Consider the following 23,212-nt stretch of genomic DNA (forward strand, 5'->3'; position numbering starts at 1 on the left):
AGAGAGAGAGAGAATTATGGTATTTGTGACGGACTTGTGACGGGGGAAAAGCAGAAGAAAGAGCAGTGAGTCGGTTCACAGATACCTGGGAAACAGGGAGATATGACTGCCAAGATCGTGCTGCACTGTGCTAGGTACAGTTTGAAGGATCATAATATTCAAGAAATTCATACCCTAATCTTGATTTCATTCGACAGTTGCCGTAACATCAAAGATTGTAAAAAGACGAGGAAAATTTTAGACACAGGCTGCGGTCATTCTTGCTCTCTTGATATAGTCTGTACTTTTGAAAATCGGGTTTCATCCGCAAATCATTCACGAAAAAAAACTGTATTAAGTAAAAATATTTACAATCACAAATAACTCAATATGTATTGCACAGGCAAATAAAGTTTTATATCGTGCAAAAAATGCTGATGTGTTGGGAGATCTTTCAGCCTCGCGGCAAAGAAATGCAGTCGTGTAGGGCTGTAGGCTACTACGAACTGCTTTGTAATGGGAGCATATAGGCAGAAAATCTTTGAGTTGACATGCTACTTTAACCTTGATAAAGATTTATGTTTAAAGACAGTAGTTCTGTAAATAGCAACTAGCATTCGATCCATGTCAACGTCAAAGTAATCAAAGTGTGAAATCCATTACGGAAGCCAGTATCCAGTGACTTGCGCTTTCCCGCTCGAAGTTCTAGGGCTCCTCCTCACATCGTAGAACACACTCTTGCGGATGCAACTAGATTTGCTCAACCTACCTTAGCCGTCGCAACATGTACTGCCATTGACGTCAGCTAACTTTAATCGCTTTGGAATATAAACATGAGCTTGTAGAAACTAAAATAATTGCATTCACCACATACGATGATGCAATAATATCCCCGTTCATGAAGGAAAACGAGTAAATATTGTTGTCATGATACATAGTACTACAATCTGAAATTCTCATTCTATATACCAGATCATCCATCTGAGAAATTCCAATTACTTCGGACATATATCGTGTTTTTAAGTATCTGAACGGTTTTGTTACGCAGTTTTAACTTATATGATATAATTTGCAGTGTATTTTCATATTCTAGAGTAAATTTAGCAATATTATGTCTTTTCAGTAAAAACAAATGGGAAATTCGATGAACGGAAGCTAATGAAAACTGTATCTTCACTTTTCTTGTCGAGTGTACAATTTCTACCAAATTTACTGGTTTTGTTTTTTTTTACAATATATTCTCCCTAAACTTCTTGTTCACCTTCTCCCCTCTTTCTATTGGTTTCATTTTTTCCCCACTTTCTTCGTGACTGCCCTATCCAACCTCCTGTTCACTGGTACATGATTATATGGTCTTCTCTTCACATTCTATTGCCTCCCTCTTGCACTCTTAAACATTTTCTACTGTTCTCTTCGTATGACCTCCTCTAGAATTTTACAAACTCCTCACACCCTGGTTACCCCCCCGTCTTTAACCTTAGCCCCCCTGGTGATCCGTTTTTTCCTTTTTATGCTTTTCCATCTTTCTTCATGATACTTTTTGTAATTGCATATACAGCCACCTTTTCCCCTTTCCTCTCTAGCCTATATTTATCCTAGCTTATACTGTCACCAAGTAATGGTCTGGTTTGTTGTGTGTATGTTATTCATTTGCAAATAGAAGTTTAACATTAAATTTGCAATGTACTTTTTTCAGTTTTATTATAGGTGTCTTAATGCATTTTGTAGACACCAGTGTACACACAAAAGATGAAATTGCCTTTACAAGTGAAGCCCAGTTCTTGTAATATTGAGATGGGCTGCCTACCTAAAGCTGGTGATGTCATGGGAGTTCTAACTGCGCCTAGGCTTATAATTCGTGGACTGAGCCGCCGGTTGTCACGTTGGCTCATCCTTCATCACCAGCGCCGACTAAGGAAGTTGTCTCTTAGAAGATATCATCGAGAATTACAATCCAAGAGGCAGAGATGTAAATGCGAGTTACCACTGATAACGAATAACTGTGCTTTAGTCAATGCTCGAGTGACACCAGTCGGTATTGCCGTGACTTCATCACCCTCCGAGTCATATCGGGCTGCATCTGATAAGACAGACAGAAAGGCCAGTCGTCAAAGACTGCTTTGCTCTTTTCCTTCTGTCGCAAGATATCTCGGGGATTCCTACATTTCAGAGTTCTTTTGTGGTGAGAGAGGAGGGTCGTTGGTGACCATTAAGAAGAATTTACCTTCTTGTCCAGAAAATGAGAACCAATGTGTGGAAGTGTGCGAGCACCAAAAATGCCCTGAAAAAGGACATTCATTAGTTCTGCCTCCTAACCTCTTGAAGTGCGTAGCTTCGATTGGAAATTCATGTCGTAATCCTGCCCTGCCTCCCAGGCCTTTCAAATCTCCAAACTTGGTTGTAAATCCAAATTACGACCTGCAAAATGTCCCTCTGATGACACTGTCTCCTCAGCCACCTGGGAAACTCAAAGGGAATCCAGCGCTTACGCGTGAAGGACATGATTTAGAAGACTCACTGGAAGAATTAGGTGAAAGGGGTGATTCAGGTTGTAATTACCGCACAGACTTGAGTCGTAGTTCCCGAAACGCTGCTCACCTTAGTGACAGTAATACTGGCTTGGAGAATGGGACACACCATTCACATTGTAATCGTCGCCATCATATCGATGATTTCCCTCAGGTGTGCGAAGGTAAGTAGTTGCGTATTTTTTTTACTCTGCTGTTTGTGTAGAGAGAGAGAGAGAGAGAGAGAGAGAGAGGCTTCCTAGGTTGTAGGCGATCATGACCTACTTTCGATTCGAGTAATTCTATCTTTATAACTCAACTTTTTTACCTCGGACCCTTTTTCGAGAAACTGTGACCCTCTGTCAAGGAAGCAAAGCTGTTTTTTTTCATGAGTGTGTTAATCTTGTTGTGCCCCGTTCAGTCACATTGTGTATTTACTTTATAATTTCCCGTTTGCGTTAACAGATTGACATTATCCATTGCATATACATTGGGTAAAAGACAAAGTAATGCAATGCATCCCCCCCCCCCCCCCCCCCCCCCCTCTCTCTCTCTCTCTCTCTCTCTCTCTCTCATTTGTGATGACTTTTAGTAGTTCTATTAGTTACGTAAAGTGATGCAGTTCCAGCAAACGCATAATATGTTTGTTTTGTTTTATTGTCTTTAAAAGATTGTTGGGTTCGAAATTGTGTAAGGCCAATAATGATAGTATTTATCGTTATTGTTTTAATTATTATCGATTGCGGCAAAAATGTGTCTTAAGATAAACAGATGGTTAATTGTATTGTAATGATATCGTAAAGAAAACGAAGAGTAAAATTAGATGCACACTATTTTAGTCACAAAGTAGATTCCACCACATATGTCTTCCAAGTGGTAGAGTTCGAAAATGAATCATCGATATAGATGCAGACTTGTAGTGGCCACACTGAGACTCGTCTCGAGTGTCTTCAGGAGGCCTTTTGCTCCCATGCTCTTCTCTTGAGCGGCGGAATGGCCTGGCGCCAAAAGTGGCAGAGTTGAGAAGCATTCAAAAGCATTGCTGCCAACCAGTCTCCTCACTTTGTTGTTATAGAGGTCGCTATCTTTAAAGTGGCCCCCAGTGCGACACAATATAAGAAACAGACGTCATTTTCAAAGACTTTTTTGTGACATGGTAAAATGCAAAATGTGGAGCAAACTCATTTTGTTTCTCATCTTTTTAATGACTGTCGTCATTAAATTTTGGTGTTATCGCGTGCCCAAGGTTGTTAACGATTTCAGCATACTGAGAGCTGTTGCCATCAAAAATGTTTATGGAATATTATTAAATTTCACGTTTGTATACAAAACATAACTGATAAATTATTTACAGCTAGCACTATTTTCCTTATGGTTATATAAATACGATCCCTTTTATACATTGGAATAATTCGTAATCTGTGTGATTTGAACTGATTTTTTTTTACGTTGCTTAGTTGAAAGTGCGGTGTGATAACGATATGGGTGCCATTGATGAGAGCTCACTTAACATGCTCCTTGGATTGGTCAACATAACTATGTCTGCAGCATTATAGCAGTAAACCTAATAAGCTCAACAGTCATATCATTTTCAAAATAGGAATATGAATTAAAACAAGTCTTTGAATGTTGAAGTTTTAGGCTTTGTTTAAGCGCCTGTATGTTGCAAAATGATTCATAGGGCTAAAATAATAAACTAAGCCTTGTGATATGTAATCTGTTACTAAAGAATTTATTTGTAGTACCTGTTCTTTGAGGAATAAAAGATGATGGTGATTTTGATTATATGGAGAAGATGGCTATTAATCGAAATATCTATTTTAGTAATAATATGAAGGGGACACTTGTTTTTTAACTGGCTTAGAATATTATTTTCTTAATAGTCCTTCTGCTCGCTTTTGGTGTATAATTGATTCTTTCATAAGGTAACTTAAAGTGCAAGAATGTGTAGATAACCTCATTCACTTTCTGGCCAGAAATTGTTAATATAGAGAAGTGAATGCTAAGTGTAAAGTAAGGAAATCTAGTACACTCAGGCCTAGGATTGCCTTTGGCAAAAAAATAATGGCGTAGGCGAATATTTGCTAGTAAGCCATTTTTGAAGTGGTTAGGAAATATATCTTAAATGATTTTATTTTAAGGAATGTCGCTACTCATTATAGACCTACGTATGTCACACCAGGTGGTTCGTGTTGCACCGCTACTCTTATGTTTAAGTCACATACGCTCCACTCACACGGTGATATCAGTCGGCGCATTCTACTTTTGTATTTACACATTTACTTATTTTCGGTAATGAGACGTAAAAACGATCAAATAGGACCGTTTCAAATTTTATGGTTGCTTTGGGCTCAATATTAAATTTATGGCAAATTTTTATATTTTTTTATTTAACAATTGAACTGAGGCAGGGGCGTCATTTTCAGATTTTTGTTGGGGCTGGCAAAGAAGGTTTGGCGAGCGAAGGAGGCTAATAAGCTGCGGGGGTTTTCATTTTGAGCTATTACAGCAAAAACTTTATACTCCCTCCACTGTTTGTCTATCTCATCATCACTAGTAGCTAGTAGACAGACAAGGATCAAGAAACGTAAGGCTTGAGTGGGATGACTTAATATTTTCTTACAGTTTTGAAATATATGACAGATTTCACTCCGATGGAATATATTATGACCTCATTGTCTGCAATAATAGTGTTTTTGCCTTGAAATAATAGATAAATATGGTGTGTGTTCGGTTGCCAGTTAGTAAACTGTGAACGAAATCCTATGCAATCATGAAGCATCAGTTCTGAGCATGGCTGCATATTAAAAAGATAAGGGTTAAAATACATTGCTGCCGAATATTGCCACTCAGTTAAAAATAACTATGACATTCTCCATCTGATGAGCAGCAACTATTGGTGGCACCAGAATGACTGAATGGACCTCGGCAATGATCTCTTTCCACAGCACTTTAGATACCCGAACGAAACAGAGAGACTAGGGAATCTATTCCTGTCAGAGTTTGCGACCTCTTTCAAGTCTTAAGTACAAAGATCAGAAGAACAACCAACTTTTCATTCAAATTGGCTGTCAACAGTATTTATCTATTCTAATAAATGCAACAACAATCAATTTTCGAATATTTTGGAGGCAGCAGTTGCAATTATTTTGAGTCTGCAATTTGGACTGAGGGCTGAACCCTTTGATATGCTATTTGGTAATGTCACAATTTATCGAGGAAAATTCTGAATTAATTGGCTCAAGAAGTGAAGAAAAAACCCATTTCATCAAAATTCACAGTAAATACCAATTATGACTAACTTTAGTATTTTCCAAATTTTTGGGTACCCTACAGAACTTGACCTACTGTAACCCTTGCAGTAATGCCTTGGTACTCTGGGTCAGAGGTAAAAGATATTCTTCCTTACTCGCTACCATTACTGCGTTCATTCCATCAAAAATTTCTGCACTCACATTTCATCAATATTTCGACCTCTTACTACAAAATCTACTCTTTTAGAGTAACATTACATTGGTCTACGGAGGGAACAACTATCCTGGCAAAAAGCGGCATTAGGCAATATTGCCTAAGGACGTTATTTAAAGTCTGCTCAAGCAGTCCTCACAGCATAGGGTGCGGGGTAATGTGTTGGAGGCCCCCACTTTCTAAAAGTATCTCCAGATTTAACTTGAGTTCCGTCATAAAATAGCCATCCTACCAGGTAGTATACACTACTCTATGTTCCTGATAATAGCAAATACCTTTAGACAGACACTTTGCATGACTGAGATAAGTATCCCCCATTAATCCTCTAGATAAGAAATATTTGGCAAAATTATAACAATAATCGTAACGAGTAAAAGTAGGGTGGTTAAAATCAGACCTATTGGATCTATTAGGCAGAATGAAATAAAGCACTGAATGAAGGATATAGTTTCTAGAAATTCCAATTCACTTTTCTTCTTTGGATGCTTCTGAAACTTTGCTCTCAGGTGCACTAGAAGTTCTAAGTAAGCCACATGGTCACGCCTTGAATAATCGTTATTGTTTAATATATATATATTATATATATAATTATATATATATATATATATATATATAGATATATATATATATTATATATATGGATATATATTAATATATATGTGTGTGTGTGTGTGTGTGTGTGTGTGTATGTATGTATGTATATCTACAGTACACGCACAGTTAGAGGTGAAACGTTGTTATCTAACTGTGACTGTGTAAATAAACAATGGCCCCCATGCAGTGCACTGTAGGCATTACTTGAAGGTTCTTTGCAGCATCCCTTCGACCCCTAGCTGCAATCCCTTTCATTCCTCTTACTGTACCTCCATTCATATTCTCTTTCTTTCGTCTTACTTTCCACCCTCTCCTAACAATTGTTTCATAGTGCAATTGTATTGAGGTTTTCCTCCTGTTACATCTTTCAAGACTTTTCTGTGAAATTCCGTTTCAGCTCTGAATGACTTCATAAGTCCCAGTGCTTGGCCTTTGGCCTCAATTCCATATTCTGTTCAGTAAGTACTATCTATCTGAAGTCTTTTCCATTGCACGAGCTCATCACAAACCTCGCGAACAGGTGACATGAATTCAAATCTCCGAGATCCACAATTGCGGCAGCATCAGTGCTTCGTGTTTGGAATGCCGTTTGCTCATTCATAAACATCTTGTCATCAGTGCAGTATACTATTAAAAAATGAATACCGAACTGATTTGAACATGACGGAAAAATTCAAAATGCGATCACCGTCATAAAGAATGATGAGAGGTAGTTTAGATTTTCACGATGCAATATGATTAAATTTCTGAATCCTTTCAGAAATATTGATAAATGACAATGGGGACGAATTAGAATTACAGTAGCCATCGTTCATAGCAACCCTCATTGGCGAAAGCATTGATTCTTGCAGGAAACTAAATGAGGCGAGTGTCACAGATTGCTGATACACTGTAATGCACTTTTGACATCATAGCAGTCCAAAAATTTTAAAAATATTCTGAGCCATCTGTCTTCACATATGTTAATAAAAATTTGTGAAACAAAAGAAAATAAAAACAGTGGGTGAATAAGAAATATCCAAAACTATAATCCCATGCATAGTAACCATTTTCCAAATTATCTTTATTTCAAGATTTTGCCCTGCAAAGGGCGGTTGATGGCGCCCTGCTTGACTACTTTTTCATCTCGATCCCGCAGAATATTGTGTCGGATTTCAGCCTGTGCGGTGAATGACGCACACCTGGAAAACTTCTCTTCGACGTTAGTCCTTTCCTGTTACATCGCTAACAGTTTTGTTAGTCGTCTTCAGATAATATTAGCAGGATCAACTTTGCTCACACACATCTTTGCCTTTTGTTCAGTATTAGCTGTCTTTACCCTAGCGCCGGATTTCTTGCCTACAGTCAAAAGGCAATTAGTACAGTCAAAAGGCAATTAGTACAGTCAAAAGGCAAGTAGAACATATGTATTTTTGCAGGTATCCATTAGAATCCTTGCTATATTTACATACCCGATGTCTCTTCTTACATGCACCCACCATCGCCGAGTCTTGAACAAGCAGGAGTGTTTGTGGTACTGGTAGCAGTTGTGGTAGCTGGAATTGTCTTGTTTTCTGAGAAGGCAGCATTGGAAGCTTTAGATTCATTGCATTTACGAAGAATTGATTTACCATATTTGTGATTCCATGAAGCTGTTGCCAAGATTTATTATGAGGCAATTCGCATTCCTGGATTTCTAGTTCCTGTTGCTTCAACAGAAGTGACGCTCATCAATGAGGTTCAGATCTTCGGGGAGGATAATGTTCACACTAATCAGTGCAAAAGTTTGTTGGGCTGACGTCCCCACTTCATGCAAGATGTCTGATATATACAAATAATCTCTTCATTGCTCTTCCTGTGCCTCACTTTCCTAATTGCCGATGGGGAAAGTTCTGATGTAACAAGTTTCCCACAGTCACAATTGTCTCAAACTTGTGCAGTGACTTGTCTGTTATGGATAAAGCTATAATGTGGACATACATTCATCTTACACCACCTAAAAGCTAAGATGTCTCTGAAATGGATTTTTGTTCTTTCATTCTACCCTCCATTCATCGTGTTCCTTAGAACTACACATGCAGATAATGAGAAATTTGGTCAAGGGGTCGCTCATATAGAAAAAAACACAAGGTCTTATACCATCCATAATATCAACATTATGCGCTATCTACCATTGTATTAATTGTTATTGACACTTAGCAGACCCTCCTTAATAAAATGGTTGAAGAAAACGTTATATAACCAATAGGAATGATAAAATATAAGAGCATTTCTTCAGTAATTGAAAGAGATGGTAAGACATTCAGCAGTCAGTCAATAGAATCCGCATGTAGCTGGAAACGCTGTTTAGAATTTTATATGCATTTGCATAATGAGACTTAATAGTGAGCATTCTTGATTTCCATATCTAGTGGATGCTTCTCGAATCACAGATTTCCTTTTGATGTATAATATAGCTGCATAGATTAGTTTTAATGACAGTGATGGAATCATGCTCGCTTCATATTGTTTTATTTTGTTTCATTTCATAAGTCTCTACCAGTAGTATTGTGGCGTCTTATTTGTCTGATAGGCCAAGGGGTTTTATCAGCCCTACATACCAGTAATCTGCAATTTCGTTTGTCTGACACGCCAGGATGGCACTGCTTTCCTCTTTGACTTATGCTATGACCCTGTTGTTGAGTACAAACTTGCCACGAAACAAGAAACCGACAAACCTCCTGCTGGAATCTGCCTGCCAGGTGAAATCCTGCTGCCTCAACGATGCCCACTCGATCAGGTGGAGAATCGAAAAAACGACGAAAAATCCTTGGAAGATTCAGACCATGCATCCAAACATGTGTGCAAAGACTTCAAAAAAACATTCATTCTGAACAGCTGAGCACATATTGTTCCATGATCATCAGAAACAATGCCCACCAGACGCGCCCCCCACCCCCCCCCCCCCCCCCCCCCCCCCCCCCCCCCCCCCCCCGCCCCCCCCCCCCCCCCACCCCACATCCCAAATTGCCATGCAAAGGCTCATACCCAGTCATTGAGAGGGATAATAAAGCTTTTAAATTACTCATGCTTATTATTAAGGACTGAGTGTCAGTGGAAAGCGTGACGAGGAGATCCCTCCATCACATTCTTCAGGTTTGGGCAGCAAATCTGACCAGTGCCTACAGCAAGCTTACTGCAAGCTTGCAGCTGAGTGGTCAGTGTGGTCAACGACCGAGAAATTTTTGCATACCAATGACTATACATACAGCATTTTGCTGTACATATACTTTTGCATTCGACGGCATTTACATAGGATAACACGCGCACACACACACACACACACACACACACACACACACACATATATATATATATATAATATATCTATATATATATATTTATATATATATATATATAATATATATATATATATAATAGTAATCTTCATAGTACGCTGTAGAGTCAGTTTTCATTTAGTTATATCTCAGGGGCTAGGGAGTAGGTGTGCTTGAACAAAATCCCGTGATCATGATAACTGAATTAAGGAAATAGAATAGTTTCTTTGTAGATGTGAATTAAACCACTAAAGACGCAAAGACTTCAGTGACATACATAGAAAAATATATTTTATGTCTCACGCGAGACAAATATAACAAAAACAATTATTAGCTCTGGTCTGCTCCTTTAAAAGATGGTGCTGGTGGTGGTGATGATGATGTTGATGATGGCGATGGCATTGATTATTATTTATTTGTTAATAATACCAATACTGTTATTCAGAACTTGCAAGTATATATTTGGAACAAGTTTCAAGGTCATTCAGTTCTAGAACATGCTCCCTCATTGCATAAATAAAGAAATAGATGAATCAACGAGCCGATAGATATATGGATACATAAACAGCATTTCTAGGCAGAAAAACTAGGATGGCAGTGTAAGGCTTTTTATCCCAATTGGTCAAGGATAGCAAATTCATTCACAAGGTTGAAGCTTATACAAGAGCTAAGTCTTAATAGGTGTCTCAGTCAACTCTGCAGTGGGCTGGAGTTGTTGGCCAAAAACATGGACCATCCTTAATCTAGATGATTTTGGTCTCAAACTATAACTAAGATTTCTAGTGTTATATCCCTAATAATTAATTTCAGCTGCCCCTACATTTATCTATAGAAAAAAACGGAAAACAATTAAGGTTAACTTTGGACGCCGAAAGTTGATTCTACATTTGTCCTGCTTCTCTCTCTCTCTCTCTCTCTCTTTGTGAAATGATGACGTGAAGTGTTCCTAAGGCTTTCTTTCCTCACTGTAGATGGGATTAACTGAGATCATATTAGAAACAGTAAAACGATTTCTACTCCAAACAAAACAGCTGAATCAAAGAGAAATGAACTACATAACGTTGGTATAAATATCATTCCAGGTTGCATTTACATTCCCCTTTCCCCCTATTGATTGAAAATGTCATTTCAAGGCGCACTTTCCCACCTGAAAGCGTACACGCAGATTAAGCATTCAATATAGTTCCCAATCGGAACTGTATCATAGCACTCTACCCCCATGGCCAGAGGCGAGCTGAAGTCAGCAAAACTAATGCTGTTAACGTCTTTTCTCTTAGGACTTGAATTAGTTTGACAGCCTTTTTAAACGTGTGGAATCAGTTTCAGTCCACCATTCGGAAGACTTGTCCCTATCAGCTCCTCATTCTTCTCTGCTTGCAGTCGAACGTCCTTTGCCCGGACTTTAGTCATATGAGATTTGATTATATTCTTAACTGTATCGTGGACTTTTCTTTTATTTTTCTTTTACATTCTGCTTGTAAAAAAACTAAACGTAATGTTCTAGCTACTACTCCACTCTTGAAACGATTATTTATCATAACCCCATTTTCATCTATATCAATGTTATTTCCCTATGACATACCGGGATCCTTCACTGTCCACTGCCTGCCAGATGAGTATCTGGATCTTCTCCGTTACTCTTTTGGGGCGGGAACTCCCTGATCCCAGCCCTTTGACGAGGTGGGGAGATTAGGGATCCACTGCAGTGAGTGTATGCTCCTTTACATTCACTCTGTTTGCTATGGATTCAACTGAACATTGGGTCCTGTAACTGAGTTTGAAGGAAGGCCGCTCCACTCATAAAACTAGAGTAACCGACGTCGTTGAGCGAAGGGAAATTTTGATGTCAAAAATCGGACCCAGCACCCCCAGTGCTGCCGATCTCGACGAACTGACGACCCTTAAGGCACTGTGGGTATGGTGTGTAGTGTATCCAGGTGAGGATTCCAGAGCAGTTATCACTTTAGCTGACATTGTTGCTCCTCCCTCCCGTCGGACCTCCAATCCTCCATGGCGAGAGTGACCTCGTCCTGCATGAAATTTAAATTAATCGTTAAATAGCGACAAAAGCAAACCTCCCCAAGACTTCTGGCTTGACTATGGACAGCTGAAGAAAACTCACTTCAAATAAATAAAGATGGTATTAATATGTTACAGAAGACGACACTTACTTGATGATCACTGTTGGCATCACCAGCTTGACCGTGGTGAAACTGTCCCCTTTAAACTATGGAATCTAAATTAAATCCTGAGTTACAAAAATAGAATTTATTCAGAAAATTTAACATGGAACTGGTAATTAAAAGAAATAGGGTATAAGCCCTTACCTTAGAAACGGGAAATGGAAATCGAACAGGAAATGGGAAACAAAAGACAGTCATCACAAAAATACTTTGTACTGCCAAGATATCCGAAAAATATTAGAACTCTCATGTGGAGTAAAAGAAGAAAAAATTTTGGATAAAATGTAAAAGTTGAAATACACACTCACACTTCTACTCAGTACTATTTATTCAATATTTAGCCTCTTACCTATGCTTTTAGTCAATATTTAGACATATCTCCCTTATCCTTTAAAACTAAAAAATCCTTCTCTCCATTCTATTAGACAGTTCCTTGAAATAATTATCATCCAGCTCATTACGCCAAATATTTTCTATGGCAGCAATCAGTTTCGGGACAGAGGACGCATCCATAGAGCCTAGCTTTCTCTTCATAAAGCTCCAAACATTTTCTATTGGATTAAGGTCAGGGGAATTCCCTGGCCAATCCTTAAGCTCAATTCCATTATCCTCAAATAACATTTTTGCTTTTTTCCCCTCTATGGTAGGCGAGACCAAGATCCTTCGTAAGGCGATGTTGTGTGGTGTCTTCTGACACCTCTGCCAACACTTCAGGGTTCCATTGCTTCAATTCTTTGCTGGTAATACTTAGATTTATCATTACAATATGGTTTAATAAGCTATCGGTCTTCTCGGATGTTTTCCGTGGATGTCCAGACCCCTTTTTCCTTTGCACTGCCTCCTCGAGTTCATTCACTCCCTTCAGCTCTGCTACATCAAATGGAGATCGTATTTTTAGAGACTCGTAACTCTTCCTCTATGGCTGTCATTGACTTGCCCTCTTTATACATAGTCACAGTTTGTGTCCTCTTGACAATGGAAAGTGATTTACCCGGCAGACTAGCTTGTAGGGTGCACAGATGTGGTTGATATGCAGATGCAAAATTATAGTAATCAGGTGCCTAATGGAGGGTCAGGACAACCCCCCCCCCCCAGGATCATGGGTGACGGAGAGGATTTCAGTAGGCGGGCAAACTCTGCTGTCTCATGCTTCATTGACTGACGTACGGTATTTACGTTTTACCCGCTTTGAAGTGGTGGGAAACGTGAATATTCTCAGGGGCGCCATTCATTTCTTAATTTTGATTGCGTCCTAAGTTTTTAGCGGTGACGGTAGAAAATGGGAATCAAACAGAAAAACGGAAGTCAAAAATAATTTTTTAACCATCGCCACTAATTATGCCATGTTTATGTCTTACAAGTCTGTGACACCTTGTCCTTACAGTATTTGGGTCATTTTCAACTATGTAACAGGTCCACAGAAAAATCTCTGTGAGGAAAGGAAATATGCCAACACAAATATAATAGAAATGGTGATGGAAATCACAAAAACGGTAATGGAAATCACAGAAAATAGGAATGGTAAAGCATAATAGAAAAACATAATTAATTCCGGTCTGCAAAGAAAAGTTCACAACAGGAATTTTTTCCAAAGTATGTCATACTGTCAACGAAGGGAAAACTCGGTTTCCCCATCTATTTAACACAACCTCTGTGCTTGGCCCAACACACCAGAATGAACAATTTACTACAAGATTCTTTGCATGAAGCATATCGCAACACACATACGCATGTACGTTTCCATGTCACACCTACAAATCCGTTTTCAACTGGATTGAAATGTTCCATAGCTTGACCACGGATATTTTCCATCTTACAAAGAGACACTGTCATCGTGTACCTGATCAGACCACTGTCCAGGTCATCTAACGACATATGCTGTCTGTACCCACACGTGATCACAGGCGAACGGAATTTCTCAGTGGCGTGGTTAGTATGGCCTTTGCCTGCCACCTCGGTGATCGCGAGTTCAATTCTCGGGCATTCCGTTGATGGGTCAGAGATGTGTATTTCTGGTGATAGAAGTTCACTCTCGACGTAGTTCGGAAGTCAGGTAAAGCCGTTGGTCCCGTTGCTGAATAACCATTGGTTTCATGCAACGTAAAAACGCCATACAAACAAGCAAATATAAGACACAAAGCAGGTATTGCTGCATCGATGCTCAACGCACCTGCATGATTGCTGAATAGAAACAATTCATAACATCCATCACATACTTTCGTAATAGATACATTAATAACTTACAGAAGGCAAAGAAGATCTAGGTACAGACAGGACCCATCCTTGACGCCCTTTGACTCCCTCTTTGGAAGTGGAAGTTCGTCAAGGTTTCTGACCTTACAAAGGGACAAAAAGTAAAAGCTTTAAAATTAGAAAATGACTTATGAAGTAGACACCCAACCTCTGAAGTGTCATCCAGACAAATAAAAGACCAGATGTGGTTGATAGAAACCACAACAAGAAACCAATCAGAAAATGACATGAGTATAACAAACAGACAACGTAAATGTCAAAGTAAAAAAAAAAAACCATGATGGTATGACCATAGTACTTCCTGACAGTAATAACGAATACGTTATTAGAGTCCCCTAAAAAGAGTATACTAACGTACAGGGATGTGAAATACAGAACGTCACAAGTAGGTAAAGTAATAGACAAAAATTGAGATTAGCAAAAATAAAATTTGAAGGTCAAGAACTATCGTTTAGAATTAAAATCGTTCCAAAACCACTAAAATGCCAAAAATGTAGTAAGTATAGAGGTATAAAGAAATATTGCCGAAATATATAACTGTATGTTTGTTAGGATTGTGGTTCTAACAAACAAGCCACATAGTGGATGCGCAGTGAACCAATATATATATATATATATATATATATATATATATATATCTATATATATATATATATATATAATATACAATATTATATATATATATATATTATAATGACAAGCAGAATTTAAATACTGCAGAAAAGAACAACGATGCCTATTAACCCTTAAACGCCGACTGGACGTATTTTACGTCTACATTTTTTGTCTCTCGGGTGCCAACTGGACGTATTTTATGTCGACATACAAATGTTTTTTTAAAAATTCGCGGAAAAATACTTTTAGGCCTACCAGCCAAAAACTCTTGAATCACGCGCCTTGGGGGATGCTGGGAGTTCACGGATCGAGGTGTTGTTTTGTTTACAATCGTTACGCAAGCGCGCAAGCGCGAATTTCTTTCTTGCCGCACTAAAAAGTATCTGTGACACATCTCGGAAATTATTTCGTCACTTTGACATAATTTTTTTACCATTTTAAATTAGCCGTTACATGGAGTATTATATATGAAAATGTGCGCATTTTTATGTAGAATACAACAAAAAATACTCATGATTGTAGCTTTTATCAGTTTTGAGATATTTTCATATAAATAACGATAAGTGCCAAAATTTCAACCTTCGGTCAACTTTGACTCTACCGAAATGGTCGAAAAACGCAATTGTAAGCTAAAACTCTTATATTTTAGTAATATTCAATCATTTACCTTAATTTTGCAACTAATTGGAAGTCTCTAGCACAATATTTCGATTTATGGTGAATTTATGAAAAAACTTTTTCCTTACGTCCGCGCGGTAACTCTTCCGAAAAAAATCATACATGCGATTGTGGTAATGTTTGCACCATTTTAAATTAGCCGTTACATAAAGTTTTATATATGAAAATGTGCGCAATTTCATGCACAATGCAACTAAAAACAACACATGGTTGTAGCTTTTATCAATTTTGAAATATTTTCATATAAAAAATGATAAGTGACAAATTTTCAACCTTCGGTCAACTTTGACTCTACCGAAATGGTTGAAAAACGCAATTGTAAGCTAAAACGCTTATATTCTAGTAATATTCAAGCATTTATCTTAATTTTGCAACAAATTGGAAGTCTCTAGCACAATATTTCGATTTATGGTGAATTTATGAAAAAAATAACATTTTCTTTACGTCCGCGCGGTAACTCTTCCGAAAAAATCATACGTGCGATTGTGGTAATGTTTGCACCATTTTAAATTAGCCGTTACATAAAGTTTTATATATGAAAATGTGCGCAATTTCATATATAATACAACAAAAAATAGTTGAAGGTTGTAGCTTTTCTCATTTGTGAAATATTTGCATATAAATCACGATAAATAGAAAAAAAACCACGTTCGGTCAAATTTGACTCTACCGAAATGGTCGAAAAACGCAATTGTAAGCTAAAACTCTTACAGTCTAGTAATATTCAGTCATTTATCTTCATCTTGAAACAAATTCGAAGTCTCTAGCACAATATTTAAATTTATGGTGAATTTTTAAAAAAAACTTTCCTTCCCTCCGCGCGCGATTCTCCGCCACAAATCTCTGAAATGCGTAAATCCGATTCTCGGAATATTTGCTCCGTTTCATATTAGGCATTTCATAGAGTTTTATATATGACAATGTGCGCAATTTCATGTAGAATAAAACGAAAAATATTTTAAAGTTGTAGCTTTTCTTATTTCCGAAATAATTGCATATAAAAAATATATATATAAAAAATTCGACATTCGGTCAACTTTAACTCGTCAGATATGGTCGAAAACTGCATTTGTAAGCTAATATTCTTACAGTATAGTAATACTCAATCATTTGTCTTCATTTTGAAAGAAATTGGAAGTCTCTAGGACAATATTTAGATTTATGGTGAATTTTTGAAAAAAATATTTGTTTACGTCTGCGCGTTACGAATTCATGCATTATTTTGTGATAATATTTTCTCTGTGTTGCTTTTATCGTTTTACAATGTGTTATATACCAAAATGATTGCAATTTAGTGTACATTACAACGAAAAAAAAAAGTAACGTTGTTACCTTTAACCGTTTTGCGCACAGCGCGATTTAAATACAATTATATATGAAATTTCGTTTTTGCGCTATCATATATCGCATTATTTATATAAGATAATGATAATTTTTTTCATTTCTGATGGTTGCATACTAAACTTCAGGCAATGACAAAAAAAGGAGCCAAAAATGAACTCTTAATCTTGAAAACTAAGCGCGCTGTGATTTTTTGAAAAAAATATTTTTTCCGCTTCCGCGCTCACTCTGAAACGTCTCCGGCACACGGGAGACATTTTTTTTTTACCGCTTCGGCGTTTAAGGGTTAAGGAGGCCAAATTAGAATTGAAAGTTAGAGGAATGCATGATCCCACTAAGAAACATACCTTTTCTATACTCTAATAACATCAAATAATATTAATAAAAAATGGTGAAGTTAACAAAACCATGATTGATAAATCTCAAGGAATAATATCTACACTGCAGGAAGAAACTAAGATAGCAAGGAACCAAGAAACGAATGCAAATGCTTATATGGATAATATTTGTTCAAATTCATTGAGTTATTAAAACAAATGTGAGCACAACATAATACATCCATACAGAATAAAGTTTTGATGAACTGAAAGCTACAGATAAAAACAGACCTTTAGAGAGAACTCCCCCCAAGACCAAAAAACAACTCTTAATAGAGAAAACTCAGTTAAACTAAAGACAAAAGACTCAGATAAGGGAAAAAAAAGATAAAAATATACCTTTGTCTCCTAAGATGGTATATCAGAGAACTAGCACAAAAGTAATAACAACAGTTGGGGAAACAGCAAACTTTGAAGTTAGTGTTGGATTACACCAGTGGTCAGCATTAAGCCATTTTTGTTTGTGCTGGTCATGGATGTGTTAAGTAAAGAGATCATGAATGAAGTGCTGTGGGAGAGATTACTGCTGAAAATGAAGAGGACCTACAGAGAAGGGTTGGAGAGTATATCTATTGCTCTACTACTGTTAGAAATACCAGCATGTTATGGAAAAACTTCAAGAGGTTTGATAGACATGATCTGTTTTGTCTGAAGCTGTGTTGACTGTTTAACGACAGGTTGTTTTCATCAATGTGATCCACAGTTTGATCTGCAATTATGGACTCAAAAATCTTACAAGGGGCTGACGTTAGACAGATTAGTCTATAATTTCCTGGTACTTTTTTTATACCTTTTTTGTAAACTGGGGGCACACTACCTTGTTTGCACCCTTTAGGTGCCTTTCGTTGTTCTGCCGTTTTTCTGTAGAGTGTATATAGGTGATGAACTATCTCCTCTTAACTCTTTAATTTCTCTTGGATGAATCCCATGTGGTCCAGGAGATTTGAAATTGTTAAGTTTTTCTATTTTGTTTTTAACGTCTTCTTCTGTAAATAATATTTTGTCAAGTGATGCTGCCCCTTCACATTTAATAGCTGGTTCAGGGACTGAGGTAGTGTCTTATTCAAAGCTTATTCAGTAATTCTGCTTTTTCTAAGTCTGAGTTCACTAGGTTTCCTCCATTGTTTCTTAGGGGACCTATGCCATTTTTATTGGCTTCCTACTATTGGCATGAGCAAAGAATTCTTTTGGGTTTTCCTTACAAACCGATGGAACTCTCTTATCCTCATTTATCTTTGAATTTTTTTACTAATTTATCCACCATTCTACAGAGTTCTTTATGCCTGCTTGCTTCTTCTGGTGTTGGGTGTGGATTCATTGATTTGTGAAATCTGTCACTTTCTCTTATTTTATTTTTAATTTCTTTATTGAACCACTTAGGCGGAGGGTTGCCATTTTTAGAATTTGCTGTAATGGAATACATCTGGAGCCTTTGTCTGTGTCCGCCTCTCGAAAGGTTTCCCAGTAATTGTCTATGTCTTTGTTTTGGCCATACTCTAGATTTTCAACATACTCCTTTAGTTTTCTTAGGTCTCCTTGACGGTAGTCTAATCTCTTTACTGAAGTGGACAGAAATATTAGAAGAAAATTGTAATGAACTGAAAGCTAAAGATAAAAAGAGGCTTTAGAGAGAACTCCACTCAAAATCAAAAAGCCAACTGTTATGAGAGATATATCTGTTAAAGCAAAAACGAAAGAGCATAAACCAAAAAATATACCTTTGTCTCTTAAGATGGAAGCAGATACCCAAAGCATCGAAGAAATAGTAGAGGAACAATCAATAGACAAGGATGATAATGTGAACAGAGAAGAGATTACTCCGTCACCAATGATTGGTGCAGCAAGAGTAAACGAAAAAAAAGAACGCCACATGAAAGCACAAGTGGATGTAGTAACTATTTTACTGAACTGTGCAACAAAAGCAAGAGCATACAAAAGCCAGTTAATAAATACCATACGATGTTTTATAGAATACAGAAATAAAGAAACTACTAGTTTAGACACTCACGAAAATCCTGGGTTGTAGGTATTGCATTACTCCATTTTTGGGACGAACAGGACTGCCAAAAATGATCTGAGCTTTTACACGCCCCACAATATCTTACTCGGTAATGCTTTTTGGTATGCTGTCTATTACAATTAAAGGAACGCAGCTGTTGCATTGGACCCGTAGATTCCCTATTATTATTCTCTTTGGCACACAATCTAGGAGAAGGAAAACCTAAATCCCCCTGTGTTGGGTTCATTGGGATGGTCCCATTAGAAAAATCTGTATCAACTGTGGGACATTTCAATGTGCTTTCAGCCCTGAGAATAAATCAATACCTCATCCGACATAGGTTCTACCTTCTTATCAAAACTGTCTACAGTGATGTCTAGAAAATGCAACAACTGATGGAAATTATCAAGGGAGATACTGTTATTATTTACCCCTTGGTAATATTTCAATTTCTCTGCCAATTCTCCTGCTGTGTCGAAAAGTCGAGAACTATACTCAGTTTTTGGCCTCTAGCCTTTTCTGATCTAATAAAAAACCCTGAAATTGTGGATCATATCTCCGCACTCCTCTGTCCTGAGAAATGCTTGGAGCTCCGTCCAAGATTGGTTTTGCATTTGGCATACTGAAAGTTACGGCAGCGATATGCTAAGTCCCCTCTAATAAAATTCAGCAAGGCTTTGGTTTCCCTGAACGCCTCTGCTTTCTTTTTAACTCCCTTGGCATATAGAAAATAATTTATACTTTCAATGAAAATTTGTACTGGTTCAGAAAGAACACCGTCCACGATGCCTTCAAACGGACGAACCCCTGATGGAATTGTTGTAACTTTATGGAGGAGAGTGTTATGGCCTCTCCCTTTTGCCATTTTGTCTAAATTAAAGAAACCCCAGGTACTATTCAGGACTCGACCCATTTCAATTTCATATGATATTGAAACACTTGCAATATTCTCTGATTTCCCAAATGAGAATCCAGCGAAATAGAATAAGATATCTATTTCCTCTTTTGTCTCAGATAAAAAAAACTGAAATAAATATTCCCAAAGCAAACCAAACCTAGAGACAAAAGCTTTGCACGGAAAAAAAATCCACTGTCTTCCACACACACGGTCAAGGTTATTCAATCAGCTGATCATCATTTGAAGGTCAGGAAGAAAACCCGTCAGTCATCTGAATGCTAAAGGTGGAGAAAGATTGGAGAAAAAAGAAGAATGCAGAAGAGAGAACAGGATGCCAAAAAAAAAACACCCCTATTCTTGCCTCCTTGCTCTGCAAGCAAACTCGCTGACACTTGCTATCTTTAGACTCAAAATGATACTCCGGCAGAAATGCAGTTGTACCAACACTTTCCCTGCCCACAAACACTAGTTGCATGTATGCATGTATGTGATAAATAAAAAAATACTAAATGCATTGGACACATATATTCACTCATTATGACACTTCCGGTAAGAACAATATAAGGAAGGAAAAGAAAGAGTCTTCTAGTTTTTAGGGGTGAATCTGGGGCATCGATATTGCCTGTTACAGCTAGTGTAAAGTTGCCTAGATTATACCTTAGACATTTAGATAGTGATTTATCAGAATACAATTCATTTTGAGAACTTTATGAAGTATCAGGACACCAATGTACAAACTTTGAGAGTATACAAAAGTTTTCCTATTTGAAGGGCCTATTGGGGGGAGGCTTTGGAACTGATATCTGGTTTTAAATTAGAATGTGATAAATATTTGCAAGCAATGAACTTGTTAAAAGAAACCTATGGCAGAAAAGACGAGTCAAGTTGTGTTTAGTTGAAAAACTTCCAGCCTGAGACTCCTAACACAGATGCAGAATCGTTACAAAGATTTAGAGCACAATTTGAATGCTGCATAAGATCATTGGAAAGTGAGCAGTTGGAATTGAATGAGTTGTATACCATCTTGCTCCAAACCAAACTACCTAGTAGTGTAAGTGAAATAATAAAACGAAGGTGTGGGGAAGATTGGCTTAAATTTGACACCTTTAAAAGATATCTTGAAGAAGAAATACACAATTTGAGAACTTTTCCACAGATTGAACCAGTGAAAGCTAATACATTAACCACAGTATCTACTTTCGCAGTTGAACAAGGGCAGTCTGTAAGGCAAAAAAAAAAAAAAAAAAAACAGTGGGGCCTGAAGAATGTACAAACAAAGCAAAGGTAAACTAGGTTGGAGCGCCTCAGTGGCATGGTTGGTATGGTATTAGCGTCCCATCTCGGTGGTCGCGTTTTTCTGGTGATAGAAGTTCACTCTCGACGTGGTTCGGAAGTCACGTAAAGCCGTTGGTCCCTTTGCTGAATAACCATACTGGTTCCATGCAACGTAAAAGCACCATACAAACAATAAACTAGGTTGAAGGATGTGCACTTTGTGGAGGCAGTATGGACACATTGTAAATCCTATACAACTAGAGGAGGAAAGATAGAAAAACTTAGAACACTGACCCTGTGTTTCATATGTGCATCCAATAAATATTTCAGTTCCGATTGTGACAGGCAAGGCTGTAATAATGGTTGCATTGGTAGACATCATAAGGCTATATGTTATTGAAACCAACCAAATCAGACCCAGGAGGGTTACAAGTTGGAACACTCTCTCTGACAAATACTGGACAGGGAAATAAGAGGACTAGAATTCAATCTTACCTTGTTTACAACGAAAAAGGTTTTGATCTACCCATAGAGAAACAATTGCCTATATAATTGTCAAGAAGGGCTGACACCCGGGGTTTAGGGAATTTAAAAATTAATATTGTTACCTACCCTATTTGGTTATGTGGTAACTGGAAACTGTAGTTCTTCTCCCACCAAGGAGATTCGTGTTTCCCTCTTAAAGCTAGCATGGAAATCGATTATATAAGTATGACCAAAAGGGCTACTCGTTTAAAAGAACCAAGGGAAGATCTTGAAACTTTATGGAGTTTAGATAATTTAGACATTGACTGCAGTGAGATAACGAAACAGGAAAAGAAGGTATTGGAGAACTTTGAGAGTACTGCAACCTATTTCGAAATTGGAAAGGCAATAAAAGCAGAATAACTTCCAGTTTTGTGTCAAGTTTCAGAAGGGCACTCAGTATCTAGAACACTTAGAACATCCTGAAGGGTCAGGAGGATAGGAGGTCATATAGAGAGAGGAATATTTTAAAACTGACAAAGACTAATTTCTTGACACATCATGGTGTTAAAAAGGACAGTGCAGCAACCCCTAAGATAGTGTTTGACTGTTTGGTCAGACAGGGAAAAAATGGGTTAAGCTTTAGCAATTGTTTGTGGATAGAACCACATATGACAGCTGACCTACTCAAAGTTCTGCTGCAGTTTTAGAAAAAATTGCTTGCCTGTATAGTGACAGAGAAGGAATTTCTAATGGTGCAACTTAAGGAAGAAGATAGTATAGGCCAAAGATATTTTTTTGCTGCATCTTCAGAAACACTTAGAAGAAAGTACCAGTAGAATAGAGCTCGTGTGGGATCAGTACCTTATGGAGTCATTGAAAACATCTGCAAGAGAACGTTGTGGAAAAGGTGTAAGAAGACGAGTACAAGCGGACACTACAATTCCAGAAAATTAGAAAGAGTTTCTCTGCATTGGTGAAAGCAACCCTGAACTATCCTGAACTATTTGAATATTTATCAGAACAATCAATGTCAATTGAGAGTGATATGGTTATCATTGCAACATCTGGAGGGAAAGTCCCTTACAACACAGAATATGAAACAGTCAGATCACAGCCATGTAAGCATTAAGAGGCTGAATCCAGAATGATATTACATCTGGTAGATGAAGCAAGAAGTGGATACAAGAGGGCACTTCTGAGAACATTCGATACAGATGAAATAATTTTGGCAATAGCTTTTGTTAACCAACTCACTTTTGATGACGTGTGGATAGCATTTGG

At 37.6% G+C, this 23,212-nt stretch overlaps 1 protein-coding gene across 6 annotated transcripts in view; it reads left to right on the forward strand.

Moving 5' to 3' along the window:
• LOC135205932 (lymphocyte cytosolic protein 2-like) overlaps nucleotides 1-23,212 on the forward strand; it is a 408,856-nt gene that overhangs the window by 360,487 nt on the left and 25,157 nt on the right. Inside the window, exon 2 of one of the 6 annotated variants that reach the window (XM_064237136.1) lies at nucleotides 1,676-2,671. The exons of the other annotated variants lie outside the window; for them this stretch is intronic. Within the exon in view, the coding sequence (XP_064093206.1) occupies nucleotides 1,729-2,671 (943 nt within the window). The 5' untranslated portion in view covers nucleotides 1,676-1,728. The remainder of the gene's footprint in view (nucleotides 1-1,675; nucleotides 2,672-23,212) is intronic. 6 annotated transcript variants of the gene reach the window in all.

Source organism: Macrobrachium nipponense, chromosome 11, assembly GCF_015104395.2.
Source record: "Macrobrachium nipponense isolate FS-2020 chromosome 11, ASM1510439v2, whole genome shotgun sequence".
Classification (NCBI taxonomy): domain Eukaryota; kingdom Metazoa; phylum Arthropoda; class Malacostraca; order Decapoda; family Palaemonidae; genus Macrobrachium; species Macrobrachium nipponense.